We start from the raw sequence: 20,247 nt of genomic DNA on the forward strand, positions 1-20,247 counted from the left end.
TAAGGAACCCCCAAGCCTAAAGGTGAATTTCCTAATTAATCTGCCTGTGTCAGTTCAATCAGGATGCTTGGAGGGAAGCTGCTATTCTGGGAACAAACCTCCATTCATAAATGGATGATTCAAGTTAATTTAGTTCAAAGGAAGACAGAGAAACATAGAAATCACTGAACTCCCTACAAGAATTTCTTGAGGACAGTAGCCATTGTGTAGGAAGCAACCAGGCACCAAAGGAAGAAACTAGTGGAAATCATTTTAAAAACAACAACAGGAAAGAATGCTTTTCTTTTCTTTTTCTTTTTTTTTTTTTTTTTTTTTTTTTACTGGCTTTTTTTTTTTTAAAGGAAATCTGGGCTTATGGCAGGCCCAGATAAGGGAAGCTGCATGAATCTCAGTCAGGCACTCTCTCTATCATTCTACAACATCAATCAGTGCACTTCCTCTGAGATACACTTTCACACAGATAAAGAGCTCTGTGACACTCAGCACTGGAGGGTAAGACAAAAAAAAAAAAAAATCACAAAGATCCATAATTAGCATAAACAGCAAATTCCCTCTGTTTGGGATGGAGTTTTGGGTCTGCAGCCTGTGGGGAGATTTGGAGAGGGCATACATCTAGCTGTGTCTGAAACCCTGTGCAAGCCAAGGTGCTTCTCAAGAAAGCAATGACAGCAACTGGATCCTCACTGAGGGTGGCCCTTGCCTCTGCCCACAACAACAACCTTGGCAGAACCTGCCTGGAACAATCTACAAGTACAACAAGCTTTATTCATCGGCCTTTGGGTTTGCATGTGGTAATAAGCCTGGACATGGAGTGCACCCAAAAATACCCCAACTCAACCCTCCCTCAAGAGAAATTTAAGCTGCAGAAGATGGCAAGGGTTTAGCACTCACTGGGGACTGAAGGTACACTCCTCCTCCAGCTGCCAGTGCCAGAGGATGGTGGCAGGTGGTGGGATGGCATAGATGGTGCAGGTGAGTGCCTGTGTTGAGCCATACTTGTAGGAGTCGACGGATGCCAGGAGTGCGTTCTCACCGATCTGGGGGGGGACTGAAGGAGAGAGCAGCAGGTTACAGGGTTACACCTCCCTCTGACAGCTCCCCGTGAGCACTGTGTGCCTGTGTTAGACACACAGCAACTCATTCACCCTGTGCCCCGCATCAGAGTGCAACAATCAACACCTCTAAGGACCCACTGGGAAGAGGTGAACCTGCACAACACCTTGAGGATCAGGTCCTCAATATGCAATGCTTTGGATCTCCTATAAAATTTCTCTTTGTTACCCCCTGGTTTAAAACACAGTCCTCAGATTCCCACCACCATACCCCACCAATTACATGCATATTATTTCCCAGCCCTGATCCCACTGTATGCAGTATGCCCTTTCCAAGACCTGCTGTCTTCAAAGCATGGGGGCTAGCTTGTTTCCTGTGGGGGACTGAGAGGGGAAGGAGGAGGAGGAGGAGAAGGAAGAGGATGAGGAGAAAGAGGAGGAGTAGGAGAATGAGGAGGTTTGCATAGAGCAGGGTAAAAGAGGAGGGACGGCCTGTGTGAGGCAGGAAGGATGGGTGAGGCAGGACAGGCCAGGATGGAGCAGGGTGGGGGAGGACTCTGAAAGTATGGTCAGCAAGGAGAGCAGGAAAAGAGCAGGACACAGAGGCAAAGAAATAATATACAGAAACGAAGAAAAAAATCACACTAAGTATCATCACAACAACAACACCAGGGGCCTGCAGCTTCTTGACCGGCACATTCTGGAGCCAGGAGAGATGGGCCACCTCTGCCCTTCTAGAGCCAAACTTCAAGTGCTCTCCTCACTGACACCCCTTCCTCCACTTAAATCTTCATAGCTCTGGGATGGATTTAACCCTAAGAATGGTAATATACCACATCCACATGTGAAAGAAATGTACCTCTTTGATATTACACTTACCATTCACAAGCAGGGTAAATGTATGTCTCCTCTGCATCTTGTTGGTAGGGTTTGTAAGGACAACAGTGTAATTCCCAGCATCTCTTTCAGTCGCTTCAGTGATCACTAATGTGTAGCCAAGTTTAACTGTATGGTTTGCATTGATGGCTTTTCCATTTTTATACCTGAAGAAAATATGGAGCATTTTGAATACTTTAGAGATTAAGATTTGATTCTTGATTAAGAATTGTTCATTTTTGCAAACACATTACATCCCAGTTCTTACCATTTTGCCTCTGGTGGAGGATATCCTTTAAACTGGACAGGAATTTTGACTGTATCACCTAGCTTTGTCTCAACCACATTCTCCATTCTCTCCAGATGAATAAAAGGACTTTCTGGAAAAAAAAAATTAAACTAAGTGACATTTCCATGTGGACAAAAGTGTAAGTGCTTTCCATAATACTCAACAGGAGATGAAAAACAGGGGCCAGAGACAGGACATCACTGGTAACACAGCTGTCTCCAAACTGGGCTCTGGAGACATAGACCCACCATGAAGCCCCAGTCCTTTCCCTTGCACAGAGGAACAGACCACCTGAGGAGCTCTGGAAAGCAGAGATGAGATTCAGTTCTCAGGATGGCATGCCAGACTGAATATATATATATATATATATATATATACACACACACACACACGTGCACATATACATATATATATACTTATCATAAACCAGACTTGGTCTACACATTCCAGGATATAATAGTATTGAAAACTTCAGTGTGAAAAGGTTAGATACTTTCAGGCTCTTCTCAAGAATGTATTTGAACTGTTGCAGTCACAGAACACTTGTAAATTATTTATATTACTTGTTATAAATTAAAAACTTGCATTCTGACTAAGACAGCAATTGGCCTTTTGACTAAGATTTAAGATGTTATGGACAAACACCTAGTACACTCACTACATCACACAGTGTTGTTTTGGCTCCTGAAGAGAAAAAGAAGGAGCCCAGGAGAAAACTAAGTCTGTCTTAAATCACAGCTCCATGTAGTAAGTTTGAACTTTAAAAAAACCCAAACCATTAATATTCTGCCCCCCTGAAATCAAACCTCAGAAAAACAAGCCTCCTTCAAAATATAAACCCCTTTCTCTGAGTTGGTGATTAAAAACTGAGCTATTCTTCTAGATCTTCTTTATCTTATTCTTCTAGAAGTAAGCCAGTGGTGCTACTGGGGCTGTGCCCAAGAGGAGCTTGAGAAAAGGCCGTAGGATGTGGCCTCGTACTTGTTTATGCACTTAGCCAAAGTTGTTTCCTATGCATCATTTCCGTACAACCAATTTGATTCATCTGTTCATAATGTAAAAGCTGAAAGTGTTGTTTTCCAAGCTTCATTCATGCCGACCCAGGCTCTTGTCCTGCAGAGCCAAAGTTCCCCTGGAGTGGGAACAGGCAACCCTTATACAGTCATCCACACAAGCTCAGCTTTACAGGACCTCAAGGAGGTCAGCACAGAAAAGGATCAGAGGCTTAGTTTGGTTTATTTTACTGCCATTTTCCTATGGGATTCTACAGCTTTCAGTAACACTCTAAAATCTCAGCATTAGCTAAGCTTGTGGTATAAAGATCATCCTGTAGTGGTTATGAGAGAAATACTGTAGCTGAAGCTTGGTTCATTCCTGCCACTTGATTCATCCCTGAGATGCCTTCTGCATCCCAGGAAACAATGCCAAACCTGAAGCAACAAACAAAACTGTAGGGAAGATGCCATACCATGGATAATGAAGTAACTGCTGTTTTTCATGTTCATACGACCACTGGATGCTGCACAAGTATATCGACCTTTGTCACCTAGGGACACACTGTCGATGGTAAGAGTGCTCACAAACTTCTTTACTTCTCCTGCAGTGGTTTTCAGATCCCTTATGGTGGCACGTTTTTCCTGTAAAAGACAGAGGAGTTGGGGAATTTTACTGTTATTCCTCCTGTCACTCTTTGCACATCTCTATATACTAGCAATTTATTTGTGCATCATCATCTTTTTTCTCAATATTATAGAGAGAGAAGTGACATTATACTGAAATCAAGTTTTGTTGTGACATTGACACCTTCAAGTCATCACAGATTTACCTTGATGGAAGGGTAGTCCCACTTAAAATCAATCCCTACATTCAGCTCTGTCCTTACAGTACAATTGAGAACAAGCTTTTCTCCCACTGCCAGCTCCACCTGGTAGTGTGGGTTCATTGTCAGGTCATAGATTCGGTATCCTAGAGGAAGAAAACAGCACATAGAAAACATGGGGGTAAGCAAACGTTTCTTTAGAGCACTCAGCACCAAATCTCCCAGCTGAAATCACCATAACTCCCACTGAAACCCCAACTACAAGGCAGATGCCACAGTGTAGAGTAAGTACAGGCATTCAAGGGAGCCTGGAGGGAAGGGATCTGCCTGCTCTGAGCCTTTACCATCTGAGAACTATGCCAGGGAGTGGTGCAGCAGGGTGTAAGCACCTGATCAGAGCTCCCCCAGCGGTGGGAGCAGGCAGGAGACGCTGATCCACACAGTTTCTCTGCCTTACATCACCTTCTTACTCTTGAAACTAAGGGAGATCTATCCCCTTTCCCAGCAGTATGCAGAAGCTTTACAAAGAATGGCATTGGCAAAATAATCCAAAGTTTACTTTTCGCAATAAAATATTTTAAAATATTCTAAATCAGAATATTCTATAATGCAAAAAATTATGCAGAAATTCTGAATTTGCTTCAAATCAGAGTGAGAACTCATGAATATGGTGGAGAAGAAATAAGAGCCTGCCGCACAGAGTAAAAGGTGGAGGGCTGCTGTGACATCCTGGCAAGCAATGCAAGGCTGCCTTGGTGCCAGCCAGTCGCTTGAGGTGGTCAGTGTCCTCAGCCAAAACAGAACCAGTTGTAAATTCAGGCTTGAGGCTCCCCAGAATCATCATATTACTTCTGGGTTTTGATGAACAACTGACAAAATATTCCAGGAGAGCATAAAGCCCTGTAAGCTCAGGACACAGGTCTGAAGGAGACAAGAAACCCAGCTCCCAGTGCAACCTGGTAGCACAGGGAACTCCCCCATTCCCTTGGTACCCCCCCAGAGGAATTCCTTTCCATCTGCTGCTATTGGATGCCTGTCTCTAGTTTCCTTCAACTATGACTTGGATCCTGGATAAGCGAATGAAGTACAGCAGAGAGTGACTTTAGGAAAAAGGCTTGCATTGTCAGGAAAAAAAAATCCCTGGCATCTCTGTAAAACACTAAAAATAGAAGCACTTAACCCAGTGATCAACCAGAAAGAACACAATACGTTGCATTTAGAAGAAAAGTAATATATATCACAACATCCATTTTGCATTAGCTGCATTGTCAGTATTGAATAACCTAGAGTCCAAACCAAATGTAATGGGTTCAGTATGTTGTAGCAAGCAAAGTAACATTGGCAATAGAGAAAAAAAAAAAATCTTTGGCTTACCTACAACTGCGACTATGTATATCATAGACTGGTAGCTTTCATTATCTATTTTAGCTTCACAGAAGACCATGCCCGCATAGTTGATTAAATGACTGGGTATAGTGAAGCCTTTTTTATTATTCCATGAAATTGATTTGCCATCAGGAACAAATATCTTTTCTGGATATTTCTGTTTGAAATGTAGATAAAACACATAGTCAGTTTTCAAAAATCAAATGGCCCTGAATTTTGAAGTCTAGCATTTTCCACAGCCACAGGGTCCCCATTTTAACATCCTAGCTCAGGCAATCTCCCTTCCATAGGCAATCCCTCCACACTTTGAGAGTGTGGGATTACAGATGAGTACAGTTACAGCATTCACTTTGTAATCACAGGCTGTAAAATTCCCAGGGATGGGAAGAAGTTTTTAAGAAATGCCTTTATACTTCAAGCAATGTATTTCTGTCTGTCATGGTGACTTCAACGAACTCTTAAAATAATAATGGGCTTTTTCCTTACCGCATGCAGAGATACATTGAGATTTGACACGGTTCCAAGGCACGGCACTACCACAGTTTTATTCTTAGTGATGTACACAATGCCAAGCTGATCACTAACTGAAGTCACAAATGGAGATCTGTAATCTAGAAGAATAATCAAGTGGTAAATGGATGACATTTGTCACGTGATGATGGAGGAAACGTCTCCAATTTTGTTCTTTCCATGACTATTTCTTCTCAGATCAGTTTTATACACTTCTATGTGGTAAAACACTTAAACAATAAGACTTAATAGGTAGCACATATTTTGACAGACCACCCCCACACATCTTTACAATATCCTTATTCTCAAAACAGTTAGCAGCAGCAATGCACACTTTGGAAAATAGCTTCCTGCCACTGCATATTTGTGCTGACAAAAATCTGATTTACCCTGCTGTGACTTTCCTTGCTTAAGTATGTCAGGAAATACCAGTTAAAAGTAGTGACATGCTACATTGGCTCCCTCAAAGGCAGCATCCTTTCCAAAGTCAGACCGAAAAAAAAAAGCAAGCTCATGATCTTATAAAACAAGCCAACCCACGTACATAATAACATCTCGTTTTTTAACATGGTTACTATAAGTTAAAAATAAAAAGGAAACAGGGAGCATAAGAAAACAAGTATGAAGCCATCAGTGCAAAAAGGCAAGATGCTTCAATGAATGCACTTACTTAACCTGAGCATGTAACTGGAGGTTTTGCAGTGTCTGTGATGCTCAGCTGCATTGCTACAAACACAACTGACCACTTAAGTTTGAAAACTTAGGCCTGAGTAGATTTTACCATCACAGTCAGCAAATGTAGTGAAGTTCATGTTTTGAAGTTGGGGTATTATTTAATGGTATCCACTAGTGCAAATTGTATAAGGGATTGGATCTCTCATTTCTACCAATTATATGATCTTTGTAACCTTTCCTCGTATGAAACTCCTGCTGAGGTCAATAAGAGCTCTGCATTCATGAAGACAGACTCAGAGCACAGCAGGAATATGCATGCTAAGTTCAGCGGACCAAGTACTGCATATGGCAGGTCAGCTCACAAATACAGGTACAAAGGCTTTTCCATCAATGGCATCTAGAATATTTGCATGTAATTACTGAATGTTAAAACAAGAAACGTAATAACAGTTTCCCCCAATCAAAAATTTTAGGACTAATAAATTTTATTGTCAAAACTATTTGAAGATACTTGATTTCTCCTTTTTTTCTCTTGAGGCTAGGGGAAGAGCCACCTAAGAGCTGTGTAAGCAAAACACTTACCTTGAACATAGACATAAATGGTTGTAGCTGCCTGGCTGTCCCTGTAAAGGCATCTGTAGTCCCCTGTATCATTACCAATGACTTTGAGAAGAGTAAGTGTCTTGCAGTAGGGGCCATCGCTGCAGTCGGTCACAGAAATACGCTTCTCAGCACTGCTCTGGTTGCTCGGCCAGGACCACTCCACTGGTCTCTGACCACTAGGAAAGCAAACATTAGAGGAGTGTGAGCATGTGATGAGCACAGTTACTGATGCCAAAGGGCAGAACCCCATGCCCGCTAATCCATACAGCTATGGAGAGGAACAAGCTTCATCTAATCACATGGAACATCAAGCCACAGAGGAAAAAATAATGTAAATCGACCAGTTGTCAAGATATACAAAGAATGTACTTGAGATTTACATTCTGATGAGTCTAAGTCACACAGCACCCAAATGGGAGCATCAAGAGCCCACCAGCAGGCTCCACGAGGACACAGCTGACCCTTTGTCCTCCCACATGCCATGCAGTCCCCAAATCTCCCTTCTCCACTCCTTTAAGAATGTTTCTACAGTATGTTAGGGAAAAATGAGGTAGAGGCACAAAGGGAGTGAGGAGAAGCAGGAGCAATTATGGGAGAGTGAATCACTTGTAATTCTGTACAAAAACTCACTACATCAATTTCTCCCACTGAAATTATACTGCACATATTTGCCCTTACCTGCAAGTAATATTTAGAGTGTCATTTGCAGTTATTGTGAGGACATCTTTTTGGATGCTAAGGGTTGGCTGATCCAGAGAAATAAATAAACCTGTGAAAACATGTATAAAAACCCTCAGATCAACCCAGTAAACAAAGTAAATGCCACTCAATCAGAAAAGCATTACATACAGGAATATGCAGCATGTGTTAAGCGGACACTGTCACATCACGCACTTAGCAGTGAAGGGTAAATAATGACTTTTCACACATCCCAGAAAGTTCAAAAACTCTGTCATAACAGGAAGCAAAGGCAGATGGTCAGGAGCTAGCTGCAGAGCACTACAATTCAGCCAGCCAGGGTGGAGTTCCTGTTTTCTTGTATTGCCAACTTCAAGGTCTAACAAGAGGATGTGGGACATTGAAACAAAGTGAACTTCCATCTGATGATCTCACTCCCTGGGGAAAGGGATTATCAACTTTTATTATAATAAATAAAATAAAATAAATGTAATATACTTATGTTCTTAGAGATTGCTGATTAACAAATTATGTGATGAAAGTATTCTACAGTTTGTCATAAATTCATCTTATCCCATGATTTTCCTCCTGAACATTTAGACAAAAATCTTTTACTACCAGACTTCATACTTGCATTGCACCTATCCCAAGCCACCCACGCTGTTGAGGGCTGCAACCTGGGTGCCCGTGCTCACTCTTAGGTAACAGCACAGCTTGTGCAACATTTGCGAGTACCAAAGGGAGAGATTTTCAGTGCGCCCGGACTGCTCCCATCACTGGCAGGAATCCCGCCTCACCGGGGTGAGCCAGCAGACCCCGACCGGGAAAGCTCAGCCAGATAGGACAGGCAATAAGAATGCGGGGCCAGACCGGGACCTTCCCTACTTCCCTAGTATTTCCCCATGCTTTAATCACTGGCATCCCGAGCAGGTTCTTCGCTGATGACGGGTTTCCCGCAGTTGGCTCCAGGGACATTTTGCTCTCGGAAACGACGGCTGATGCTGGAGCCAAGCGAGAAGGGACACTATGCCATGGCAGGCTGCCCTCTCTGACGGGCCATAGAGGAGAGGGAAGGAGTATGAGGGAAGAGAGGAAAGGAGAGGAGAACAAGTCCTTAGGGCTCGACTCCCCATGCCACCTCGGGGCTCGCACTGCCTTACCTGCTCTACCAGCCCTGAAAACCCCAAAGGGAACCCTGTCCCGCGCCCTTCCCGCACCCGTCCATCCACGCGCACCCTCTCCTCGGGGTCCCCTGAGGCTGCCGAACCCCGGCGGCTCCCCGATGGGCCGGACCCTGGGCTCCCCGAAGGCTTACCGGGAGCCAGGCACAGCAGGACCGCCAGCAGCCGCGTCGCGCCGAACTCCATCCCGCAGCCGCCGGGCACTGCGGGCGCGCAGAGAACGCTTTGCCCGACGGCGCCGTCGAGCCGCGCCGAGCCGAGCCGAGCCCAGCCGTGCAGTGCGGTGCCGTGTTGTGCTGAACTGAGCTGAGCTGAGCTGAGCTGAGCTGAGCTGAGCTGAGCTGAGCTGAGCTGAGCCGAGCCGAACCGAGCCGCGCCGCGCCGCGCCGCACGGCGGGGATGCGGGACCCCGACGATCAGCACCGCCCCACTTGTGCCCGGGGGCAGGGCTTGTCGCAGCGTCCCCGCCCATCCCTCGGCGGCCCCGCCCCAGGGACCCGCTGGGGAGCCCACCGGGATGTGCTGGTTTGGAGGGGAACACCGGGAACTCCCCTGTCTGCCCGCGGCAGGAAGGCCTGTGGCTGTGCGGCCATCAGCACTGCTGTTCAACAACACCCTGCGCTTCGTCATGCACGTTTGGGCTTTCTTAAGATTGCCTCAACAGCAATGACCCCAAAGACCATCCCTGTGGGGCACACACAGTGAGGTGCAGCCGCCTTACCCCTGGCAGCGGCTTCGTCAAACCGGGTTTGAGGTGTCTGGAGGCATCGGTGCTGAGTTCACAACATGGGAGTCCCCCACATCATGCAGTGTGTGCCACCAGCCTAACTGGCCTCATCCCAGCTAACCAGACCCCACAGCTGCCTGCAAGATGGACCCTTCCCACCCCCACCAGCCCCATCCCACTCTCGATGGCATTCACCATTCCCTTCTCGCACCTAAGACTTGATTTTGTCCAGAAAGTGAAGCCCCAATTAGTAATGTACCTTTTAATACAAATTATTAACCAGTGACTGTTGAAAGAGGAGCTCATGAGATAGTCCTGTCAGGAAAATAAACACATGGTTCTTCATGGGTCTTATCCATACACATGACTATAAAGCCTCTGGGGGAAATAAATACATCTGCATAGATAGATACATAGATAAATAGGTAGATAATCAGGCAGGTAGAAGCACACAGCTCTTTACATAACTACACATGCATGCATATGCATGCATGTACTTGTACACACTACTTTTTTCTCTTTCCCTGTAGATCTGCATGTGAGCTTATCCATAAATGACTACGTTAATGAAGCAGTTGTTTTATTTTGCATGCTATGCAATTCCAGTTGTTTTACTGTACTGGGGGATGAATGTAATTTCCTTTGAAATTACACCCTTGTTGCTCACAGAAAGATACAGGGAGTGGGAGAAGCCAACTTTCTGAACTGATTTTTCCCAGTGATCCAGTAAAACCCACAGAAAATCAAAGAAGACTCATGTGCTTCGAGAGGCATCAAGTCGGCACCATGCAAATAAAATGTGTGCCTGCTATTCTTATGAGCACTTAAACCAGAAAATTGTTTGGTTTTTCTCTTAAAAAAACCCAAAAAACACAACTCATTAATATCCCCACTTCCATCATACTACAGCTCAGGTCACTGGTATTTTCTGAGTTTGGAACTCTGGCAGTGATTATTAAACAACTGGCCCTTGGTGAGACTAGGCTGCACATAGGATTTACATAGTCATGATAAAAAAATAGTGAGAACCAAGGCTACCTACTGCTAAAGAGCCAGCTTTGATGTAATTTTATTTGTGGTGATGCTGCTTTTGTTGAGTTTTATGACAAACAGAAAGATTTTTAGAGGTGATGGTTGATCTGTGAGAACTGTTTGCCTCCTAAATACTTTAGCAAGTTAACAAAGCAAATTATATTGTAGAATTAACTTTTAAAATGTTCACATAAAAGTATTACAGGACCCATAGAACACAGAAGAATCACTGATAGCTCAGTTTACTGACCTGAGCTTCCAAAAATGCAATCTGTAGAAAATGCGCTACTATATTAATTTTAACAAGTGGCTTTTCTGAAATTTAGTCAGATGATAGGCAAGTAGAGTTTCCTGCAATTTCATTTATACTCTGTGTACATGCACAGTCATTGCTATTAAGGCAGTGGCTTGGAAGGAGGAAGTTTGTTTCATTGTTGAAAATTATGTTGGTGCCTGAGCTTTATGGGAACAAATACCCACTGTTTGCCCTAAGCATATCTAAGCAAAGATGGATGAATGTTAGCCCTCCCAGGGACCTCTGGTGCTTGACATGTCCCCTGCCTCCCTCTCCCCTGCAGTGTCCTGAGGAAGGGAAGAAAGGGGGATGACCTCTCTAACACACAAACCTCTTGGCTGGTCAGTGCAGATGCCAACCTGAGGGGACAGCAACGAGGAGCCTGCATGCTGTGAAGGTTGGGCATCCACAGGGGAGTGCCCATCTCAAAAGCACAAAGTGTGTTTCTCTTCCTGAGATCTCAGCTTTGCACTGTGCTTAAATGGGGCACGATCCTTCAGTGCTTTCCCTGGCTGTCAGTATCATCTTGCTAACTACAGTAATGCTGCAGAAACTGATGCTTCACTGTACAAACTACCATGCCCATATGTGCAGACTAGAAGATAACTTCTTTATACTCCAGATGCTTGGAGCCCTGACCCTGTCAACACTAAGACACAAGAATATCTTTATTCCTGTGAGTTATTATATAGATCCAGGGCTTTTCTTCTGAATTAAATTACAAATCTATTACAAATTACAAAATTAGTCCTCAAGTAAGATCAAGTGAAAACTACAGTCAAGGGTCACTGGAAATGGTGGGTGCCTGGGGAAAAGGAGAGCTAGAAAACATGTGAAGTGACTTCACCAACACAGGGTGCGTGTTGCCATATGTGCTTTGCTACAATGACTTTTCTCTTTTGAGCTTTGATTGGGCATTCTCTAGTGGGTTGTCACCAGAAGATGCCTTGGAGAACCTCTGAGAGAAAAATGTACCTAAGCACAGAAGAAAGACAATCACCTTAAGTCCGAGCAGAAGATTCATCTAAATGTGCTGGTACCGTGATAGCTATGGGACAACAGATGTCTGGTTACAAAACTAAAACCCCAGTGATGGAAATTATGGCAGTGTTTCACCAGATCAGTTCCCTGCTTGCAGAGCATCTTCCAGATCCCCTCGGAGGGCAGCTCTTATCCTTAAATCCATGTGTTTCCAGCCCCACGGGCTATCTTCTTCCTTCCCTGAAGCCTCTTTCTGCACTGCAGTTCCCATGAGGGGAAAACTCTGTGTCCGTGGATGGCCCCTGGGAACGCTCTGAGGGGACACGAAGCCTCGGCTTCACCAAACAGAGCCAACAAGCTTTTGTTTATGCATCTGCTCCTCTGGTCGCCAAAAGCTCATTAAAAACAAGACACAAAGAAGCAGCAGAGGAACCGGACAACCCCCCCTCCCTTCTCCTCCCCGACCTGTCACGACTCCCCGGGCTCGCCGGCTCCATCAGCGCCCGCCGGGCAGCCAGGCTGAGGAGCGCAGCCAGAGCCACTGCAGCCACAGGAGCAGCCAGGCCGCCTTTTGTTTGCTTAATTATTCAAATAACAGCCTGGAGGGAGATAAGGGCTGGCACTGGGAACACTGATTCTCTGCTTCCGTGCTCGTGTAGTTCAATAAGTTTGCTAAGTTGTCAACGTCCCACGAACACATCTGGGATGTGGTAGCCAGCAGCCAGACTGGCTGGTGTCACACCTGCGTGCCACATCTGGGGCTGCAAGTGTCTCAGCAGCTAATGCAAGGGTGGAGGCAGGCTGTGGCTGTGGGTAGCAGCTCTCAGTGGAAGCTAAGAAACTAAGAGAGTGGCTTGAAGGAGTTGGCTTAACACAGTTTTTTCACAGTTGTATTAATACACCATCAGCCTAGCATGGAATCATAGAAACGTATCGCAGAATCCCAGAATGGTTTGGGTTGGAATGGACCTTAAAGATCACCTAGTCCCAACTCCCTGCCCTGGGCAGGAACACCTCCCACTAGACCAGTTTGATCAAAGCCCCATTCAAGCCAGCCTTCAATACTTCTGGGGATGGGTTATGGTCCCCATAACATCCCTGGACAACCTGTGCCAGTGTCTCACCACCCTCACACTGAAGAATTTCTTCCTAATGTCTAGCCTAGATCTACCGTCTTTAGCCATTACCCCTTTTCCTATTGCTACATGCCCTTGTGAAAAGTCCCTTTCCTCTGTTTACATCACACATTGCACCCTTGCAGCAGCCACCAGAGCCAGGCAAAACCTTACTGTGGCTTTCATCAGGCATGCACCATTAATGCATTGATATACCTTGCTAAGGCAGATGTGGAAGCCACTGCAAGAAAATCCACTTGTAATATTGAATGCCATCATTCTTCACCTAAACCACACACACAAGCAGAAATACATATAGCATGACACAGCTCCATGCTGCCCAGAAAATGTAGTGATTTGCAAGTGGCAAAGGACAAAATCCACCATGGCAGCTGAAAATGAAATATAAACTCTCCAAGATCAGAACAGACATGGAAGTAGAAATAAGAAAGCACATAAACCTGCACATTTTCAGACAGAGACAGAGATTTGAATCACCCTATTTTCAGACTATGGCAAAAAAGTTGACACCGTTGCTAGAGTCTGAAAAAATCACTTGCATTTGGTGATGTCCAGCTATAAACAGGAGGTGTGAGCTGAGCCTCTGTGGACATCCCCAAAGCAGATTTATTCTATCTCATCTGGATGCTGATGGTAATAACTGGAGGAACAGGTTCCTTGCTGTTATGGCCCAAACTAGTTTAATTTGCCTTGGATAAGTCTCTCCACTCCTAGGCACCTAATTACCATTGGAGGCACGTGGAATTTTGGGAACACACCTCTGAAAAATTAAATTTCTTCCACTGTTTATCTGCTTGCCCCCATCATGCCCTAAATTCTGTGTAACAGCAGTGACCTACTCACCCTTCATTCAAGGAGCTGCTAATTTTTTCCCCTCCAAAATGGTTTTCCCCTCCAAAGCCTTTGTGGGATCAAAGAGTTTGTAGAGAAGGGAAAAGTACCTTTACTTGTTTATGTGGTTAAACTATCTGGAAATTTCTCTCCTGCCTGCAGCAGGAAGCAGCTCTGAAGCATCATTTTCTGAGCAGGAAGCAGAGGGGAATTCAGTGTCCTGGCCCCTGGACATGTGGTCAGTCAGGCTAATGGATGGGCAACTGGTGACAGGGACAAGCTGCAGATTCTTACACAGAAGTAAGGGGCATGCAATCTTTTTTCCCTCCTTTTTTTTTTTTTTTTTTTTTTTTTTTCCGGAGCAGTCCAAGTTGACAGGGCTGTGTAAAAAGTCCCAAAACCTAAGTTCACAAAACTGCTGGAAAAGGACAAGATATTATTTTTTTCAGTATCTCACTGGCTCTGCACACTCTCACTGCATTGCCTCCCATGAAGATACCTGCATCTCACAAAAGTGGTCTCACCTCCATGCTGCAGGAAGGGAAAGCACCATCCTCAATTGCTTTGTCCACCTGGCTGCCTTTTTATGCTGATTCCCTTAAAATGCACTGAAGGAGAACAAGGGAGCAAGTGTCACACTGTTCACAAAGAGGCTCCTGGAGGAGATACCTGGATTCTGCCCCTTGCTCCTGCAAATATGAAAGGATTTTGTTTGATGTGAAACAGAATCACCAGGGAACCTGAAATGCCCATCTACTATAGCATGGTGCCTAAGGATTTCTGCTGATCAGAAGCCAGGCCTCCCACAGGTGAATTTCCATAGTGGTGAAAGTCTAATTGCTTGGGAAGCAGTCTGCCAAAAACATGCTTCTGGTTCCTTATGAAATAAAGAAAAATCATGAACGTATCTGACAGGAAGGCAGCCTATCCAACATATTCTTATGACAAGGCATTTTGTTGGGACCAGGGGGCATTTTGTCCCCCATATCACAGAAGGAAGAGTGTCCAGCTGGAAGGTATTTGGGTTGTTTGTAGCACCTTTCTGCCATGGAGGTGCCTCTGTGTCTGCTAAGGATTTTATCATGTCACAGTCTTTCACTGGTGAAGGCTCTAATGAGATCTTTCCATCCTACCATTTCTAAAATGATATATATGTGGACTTAATATCTTAGAGATATTTGACCACTGTCACGTTTGCTTGAAACTGGCAGAAGGGTTAAAAAATTATGAGTCAAGTAGATAGAAGAAATAAACAGACAGACATAAAATGTGATTAGGTAAGTCCTATTTCTCTAGGAAAGCAGCCTAAAATTTACAGGTCACACTGATTGGAAAAAAATGCCAGCACTTCACAGGACAGGATTAGAAGCTGAAACTGGAGGCAACTGAAAAGAGACCAAATGTTGTCCGAAATCTTGAAAGCCCAGCCTGTGAGGAAAAGCTGAAAGATTTGAGACTGTTCAGTCTTCCAGAGGAGGAGATCAGGCAGACAGGTGTGATAACAGCCTTCCAGTGGGGAAAGGCTGGAGGTCCCTGATCAATTATCCTCATAGCCACTAAGGGTAAGAGAGGAAATAATCAGTCTAATTTTCTGGACAGGAGATTTATCTCAGATAATGTGGAACATTTCTGACTTTCAGGGCAGTTAAGCACTGAATAAGGTTGCCTGGGGAGTCTGGGATTGGCATCAGTTGAGGTGTTTAAGATTGGGCCTGACAGATTTCTATCAGGGATGAAATTTAATTCTGGTTTACAACAGGAGTAGGTATTAGATAGTCCTCTCAGGTTTATTCAAGTCACATATATTCTTAGTTCATAGGAACAAAATTTATGGTTTTCTGTTCTTCAGTAAAACATTCCCCAAAATGAAGAATTTCTTCACTGGGTCAAGTGTGACATTGCATCCAACCTTCAACCTTTCAATATTTCTTTTCATAAGAAAAAAATTAAATTTTCATCCGAAAAGAATTTAAATATATTAGTAAATATATTACTAAATATAGTAAAGATTACTCTGAAATGATACCTTCTTTTTTTTCTTTTTTTTTTTTTTCTTTTTTTTTCAAAGGTATCTTGGAGTGAGTGGATTTCTCATCATCTTTTTGTGTTCAGCAACAAATCTGGAAAAAAAACTCCACCCAACCTCCAAGCAGTTATTCACACAGCCCTAGTTCCAGCTAGGAATTCCTAGGGGAGACCTCCTGGCAGAGGTTGATGGGGACTTCTGAAATGGTTAATAGGTGCCAAAGTACCAGCAGAGGTTTAGAATGATGGTTTGAAATGTCAAGTGGCTTTCCCAAATCAGTTTATGGCGTCAATAACATGTGATTTCTCCATTAATGTGTGCCATTCCATTTAAACAACACCTCAGGAAATATCCAAACTGGTTAATTCCAGGTAAATCATATTCTTTGCAAATACTTTCACACCCAGGAGAACTGGATGGTAACTGAGTAGTCTCGTGGAACATATGACACCCACAATATACAGACATAGGAAAATAAAGAACCTTGAGATGCAGAAAAGGGCACTGCAAAGGCTCCTACAGACACGAGTGATGTCTGTCACTCTACTTTTGACTAAAGACTTTTTTGAATAGCAGTACACGTGGCACCCTCAGTCCAGAGAGAGTCCAGAGAACAGTTTTTATCTCAGCACTGAGGAAGCCCTGTTTCAGCTATGCTGCAGTCAAAATTTATTTGCACAGCTGATAAATGTGATGAATCATTTTGAAGTTGTAATACACAAATTGATTTTTAACACACAAGTCTCCAAAAGCTTTTTCCTTACAAAAGATAGTTCATTACAAGTAATTATAATTACAACTATTATAATTACAACTAATTATTATTTGCCTGTTAATCTTTTTCCATCCTTTACTTCATATCCACCTTTATGAGATATTTGCCACCATTTGTGCCAGAGAATAGAACTGTTCCACCAGTGGCAAGTTCAGCTTCTGTTCAGACTCCCCTTCCTGGACACAAATTAATCAGATCTGAAAAGGAATAAGGAGAATATCTCAGTTTATTGGTTGATAAAATTCCTCTGTTAAGAGCAGTGCAAATCACCTTTCTACAGTCTGTGGAAGCAGACTCCCTCAGTTCTCACAGCCAGAGACCCTAAAACCAGAAACCCTAACCCAAAACTATGTTTTCTACATGCCTGACTTTATGAACAAGTTAACTGATTGATTGAATTTTTTTTTAATCTAACAATTTCCGTGTAGCTCTCATCTGAGCAGAAGAATCATACCACCTCCTCACTGTTTTCTGCTGTGATTGTAGCTAAATGAATCATCTGAATATTTGGTAGCTGGTGTGCAGCAGTGTTACTCCCAGAACAAAAGCATCAACAGGAAAGGAAAGGAAGTCACCAGGCACTGGCTCTATTCTCTGCTGAGTTTGTCTCACCTGACAGCCAACTAAAGGTTAAAAAATACATTACACTTTGTTTTCTGGACGTGGATGCCCGAACAAGCCATGTACAAAACTCATAGAATCACCATTGAGGCCAAAAGGAAATACTAGAACATGCAGTTTGACCTTTGAAAACCACAGGCAATGGAGGGAGCCCACTGGGACCATCATTCTTCATTATTTAAGTGCAAATTCTGCTAGAAGAGAAGAGGAGTATTTACTAGCAGCTTGAGCTGCTGACTGAAGTTAGAGCCAGACAGTGAATAGTTCTTGAAGGGCTCAGAGTCTGTAGGTTATCCAGGAGGATCATACCTAATAGCAACTGTTGCATTGTGTGGAGGTTATTCTTTAAAGACAAACAATAACTGTGCACTCATACATATGGGAGCAATGCATATATGTATATATACACATGTATATGTACTTTTGGGGGGGTCAGGAGTATTTATGGAATTCTAGTAGTATAGCATTTCTAACTACACCATAAACATAGCTGGCATTTTGAAATTATTTCATTTCACTGAATTGGTGATTCAGTGCTTGCAAGAAATGAGTTACCATCCCCATCCTTGTGGTTGTGGGAGTAAAGGAGGTGACCCTTCCTTGTAATGCTCATAGCAAGCAAAGAGGACACTCCTTTCCTCCTGCTCAGACTCCCAGGGAGCTGATTAAGGCTGACAAGGCCAGGGAAGCTTTAAGGGAAGCCCAGACCCTTGGGAGGGGCTGGAGGGTTTCCTAGAGACCCATCCTGCATCCAAGGGAGCAGGCTGGGAGAGCGCCCAGCTCTGTTCCTTTCTATCCTCAGAATCACATTTTCCAGGCAAGCCCTGGATACAAAACACCACAGACTGGGAAAACTGATACACAGGAGGCCATGTGGTGGAGAGGTGCCAGGCTGTGCTCTGGGGTGTTTCTTTCCCCACAGAGGTTATGCTTCAGCAGCAGTATCTCCAGCCCAGAGAGCAGAGCAGTGCTGTGCAACAGAGAAGCTGTGGGACCAGGAACTGTGAGTCCCAGAATCCCATGGAGATGCAGAGGGTGCAAGCTATGCGGGTGCAAAAGGAGAGAGGGATGCTAAAGCTCCAGGGTTAGACTGGTAGGAAGGACTTTCTCCTGAAGCCACAGCTCCTGCCCCTCAAAAATTAGTGGTGCAAGGAATTTTTAGGGTGAAAACCTTGCAGGAATCTCATGTGCCTCAGATTATCTTTTTTGGGATTTTTGTCTGTAAAATGCCACAGGACAAGAGTCAGCAGGAATTCTCCATAAGCCTGAAATTAGACTCTTTATTGCAGGAAACACTGTGCCAGCACTGAAGCATTGGCACCACACGCCTTCTTATTCTTTGACATCTGCTGACTGTCGTGTGCCAAGAAAAAAGTAACTGAGTAGTTCAAGGAAGGAAGACATTGAGCTCAGCATCACTGATACCTGCCAACAAGACATTTTATTTTAGATCACTTCGAAATATAGGAATATTTGTTTTATAGAAGGTGAAAATCTAAGTGTAGAATTACCATTTCTAAATTCTTTAAAATCACAATAATTTTTGTAGCTACTGAAAATAGCTACAGAAAATATAGCTCCTGCAGTCAGTGAAAAAGAGTGAAGATTCTTTCTATCATCTGCAGATGTATGAACATTTGCTATCTTGAATAATCCTCTCTGTCTCCTTATTCCCTTCCCTCTGACTCATCCATAATACCATTTACTTTATTCAGACAGTTTAACTCAGGATTTTCTACTCTCTTGTCACCATTTCAGTCACTAGATATTTTTTCTTGCGAACCTGTGAAAATATTTTGATTGAACTGCTAGAAAAATGTTTCAGTAAAACCCAAGGTATGGATATCAAAATACGCTAGGAGAATAACACACCTACTGATATATAATAACATCATCTAGTTATTAAGGGAAGCAAGTGGGAAAATATAGGCATCTGGTTTCTAGCTAGGTGGGAGAAAAAATTACAGGTCCTGTTTAAAATCTGTCAAAGGACTTTGCATTCTGCTTCCCTTCCTTAATCCATTTGACTTACTGAGCAGAGCCCCAGCCAACTAAGAGAGGAGAGGTAAGTAGGGAGGTTTACCATGTTGGTCTGGTGCAGTCAGCAAAAGTCACTTGCTGTAGCTTCCAGCCTTCCTCTTGGATGTGAATGTCATCAGGAAAGCTGAGTCCAAGCTCAGTACTTTCTCTTCCGCCCCTTTAGCCCCACATGTTTCCTGACCCTTGGCTCCTCTGCTGAGAGGCCTTGCCACCTGCACACCAGCTCTGCTAGCACAACCACATCCTGTACCTTCCCTGTGTCCAGGGTTCATTATTTTCATCAGCCCTTGTGATGGTTGTGTGATAGGGATATGTCAAACCTTAAAACACCATTTCTCAATCAAGAGATTACATTCTCACAATATTTGGGTTTTTCAGGTTCACTTAGAGCTTGGTAGTCATCACCCACAGTTAGCAACAACAGCTTTGAATTGTCATTAACCAGAAAGGGAATAAAACCCAAGCCACCCACTTCTTGGACATTCAATTTCACTACTGTGTTATATATAAAATGAGCTACTATAGGTAGCCTTTCTTAAAATAAACCTCTTGTCAGGTAACTGGCCAGTGAAACTGGCATAGGAACAGAGGTCCTGAATCACAGAGGAGGAGAGGTGCACAGAGCTGCTGAAGCCAGCATCACTCTGGCTATGGAAGCAGCACAAGAAGCAGGACTGATTTCCAGGCTTGGACCTCCAAGCCAGTTCAGATGCT

The 20,247-nt window shown here is 43.8% G+C and overlaps 1 protein-coding gene across 2 annotated transcripts in view; it reads right to left on the minus strand.

Annotated features, from left to right (window-relative positions):
- Positions 1-9,464, minus strand: part of KDR (kinase insert domain receptor) — a 29,341-nt gene extending 19,877 nt beyond the window's left edge. For both annotated transcript variants that reach the window (XM_030449984.1, XM_030449983.1), the window contains exons 1-10: positions 9,204-9,464; positions 7,889-7,979; positions 7,190-7,386; positions 5,909-6,033; positions 5,411-5,579; positions 4,043-4,182; positions 3,686-3,854; positions 2,197-2,308; positions 1,932-2,095; positions 892-1,048 (exon numbers count right to left, since the gene is read on the minus strand). In XM_030449984.1, the coding sequence (XP_030305844.1) occupies positions 892-1,048; positions 1,932-2,095; positions 2,197-2,308; positions 3,686-3,854; positions 4,043-4,182; positions 5,411-5,579; positions 5,909-6,033; positions 7,190-7,386; positions 7,889-7,979; positions 9,204-9,255 (1,376 nt within the window). In that variant the 5' untranslated portion in view covers positions 9,256-9,464. The remainder of the gene's footprint in view (positions 1-891; positions 1,049-1,931; positions 2,096-2,196; positions 2,309-3,685; positions 3,855-4,042; positions 4,183-5,410; positions 5,580-5,908; positions 6,034-7,189; positions 7,387-7,888; positions 7,980-9,203) is intronic.
- Between the last annotated feature and the right edge of the window lie 10,783 nt (positions 9,465-20,247).

The sequence above is a fragment of the Calypte anna genome, chromosome 4A (genome assembly GCF_003957555.1).
Source record: "Calypte anna isolate BGI_N300 chromosome 4A, bCalAnn1_v1.p, whole genome shotgun sequence".
Taxonomy (NCBI): domain Eukaryota; kingdom Metazoa; phylum Chordata; class Aves; order Apodiformes; family Trochilidae; genus Calypte; species Calypte anna.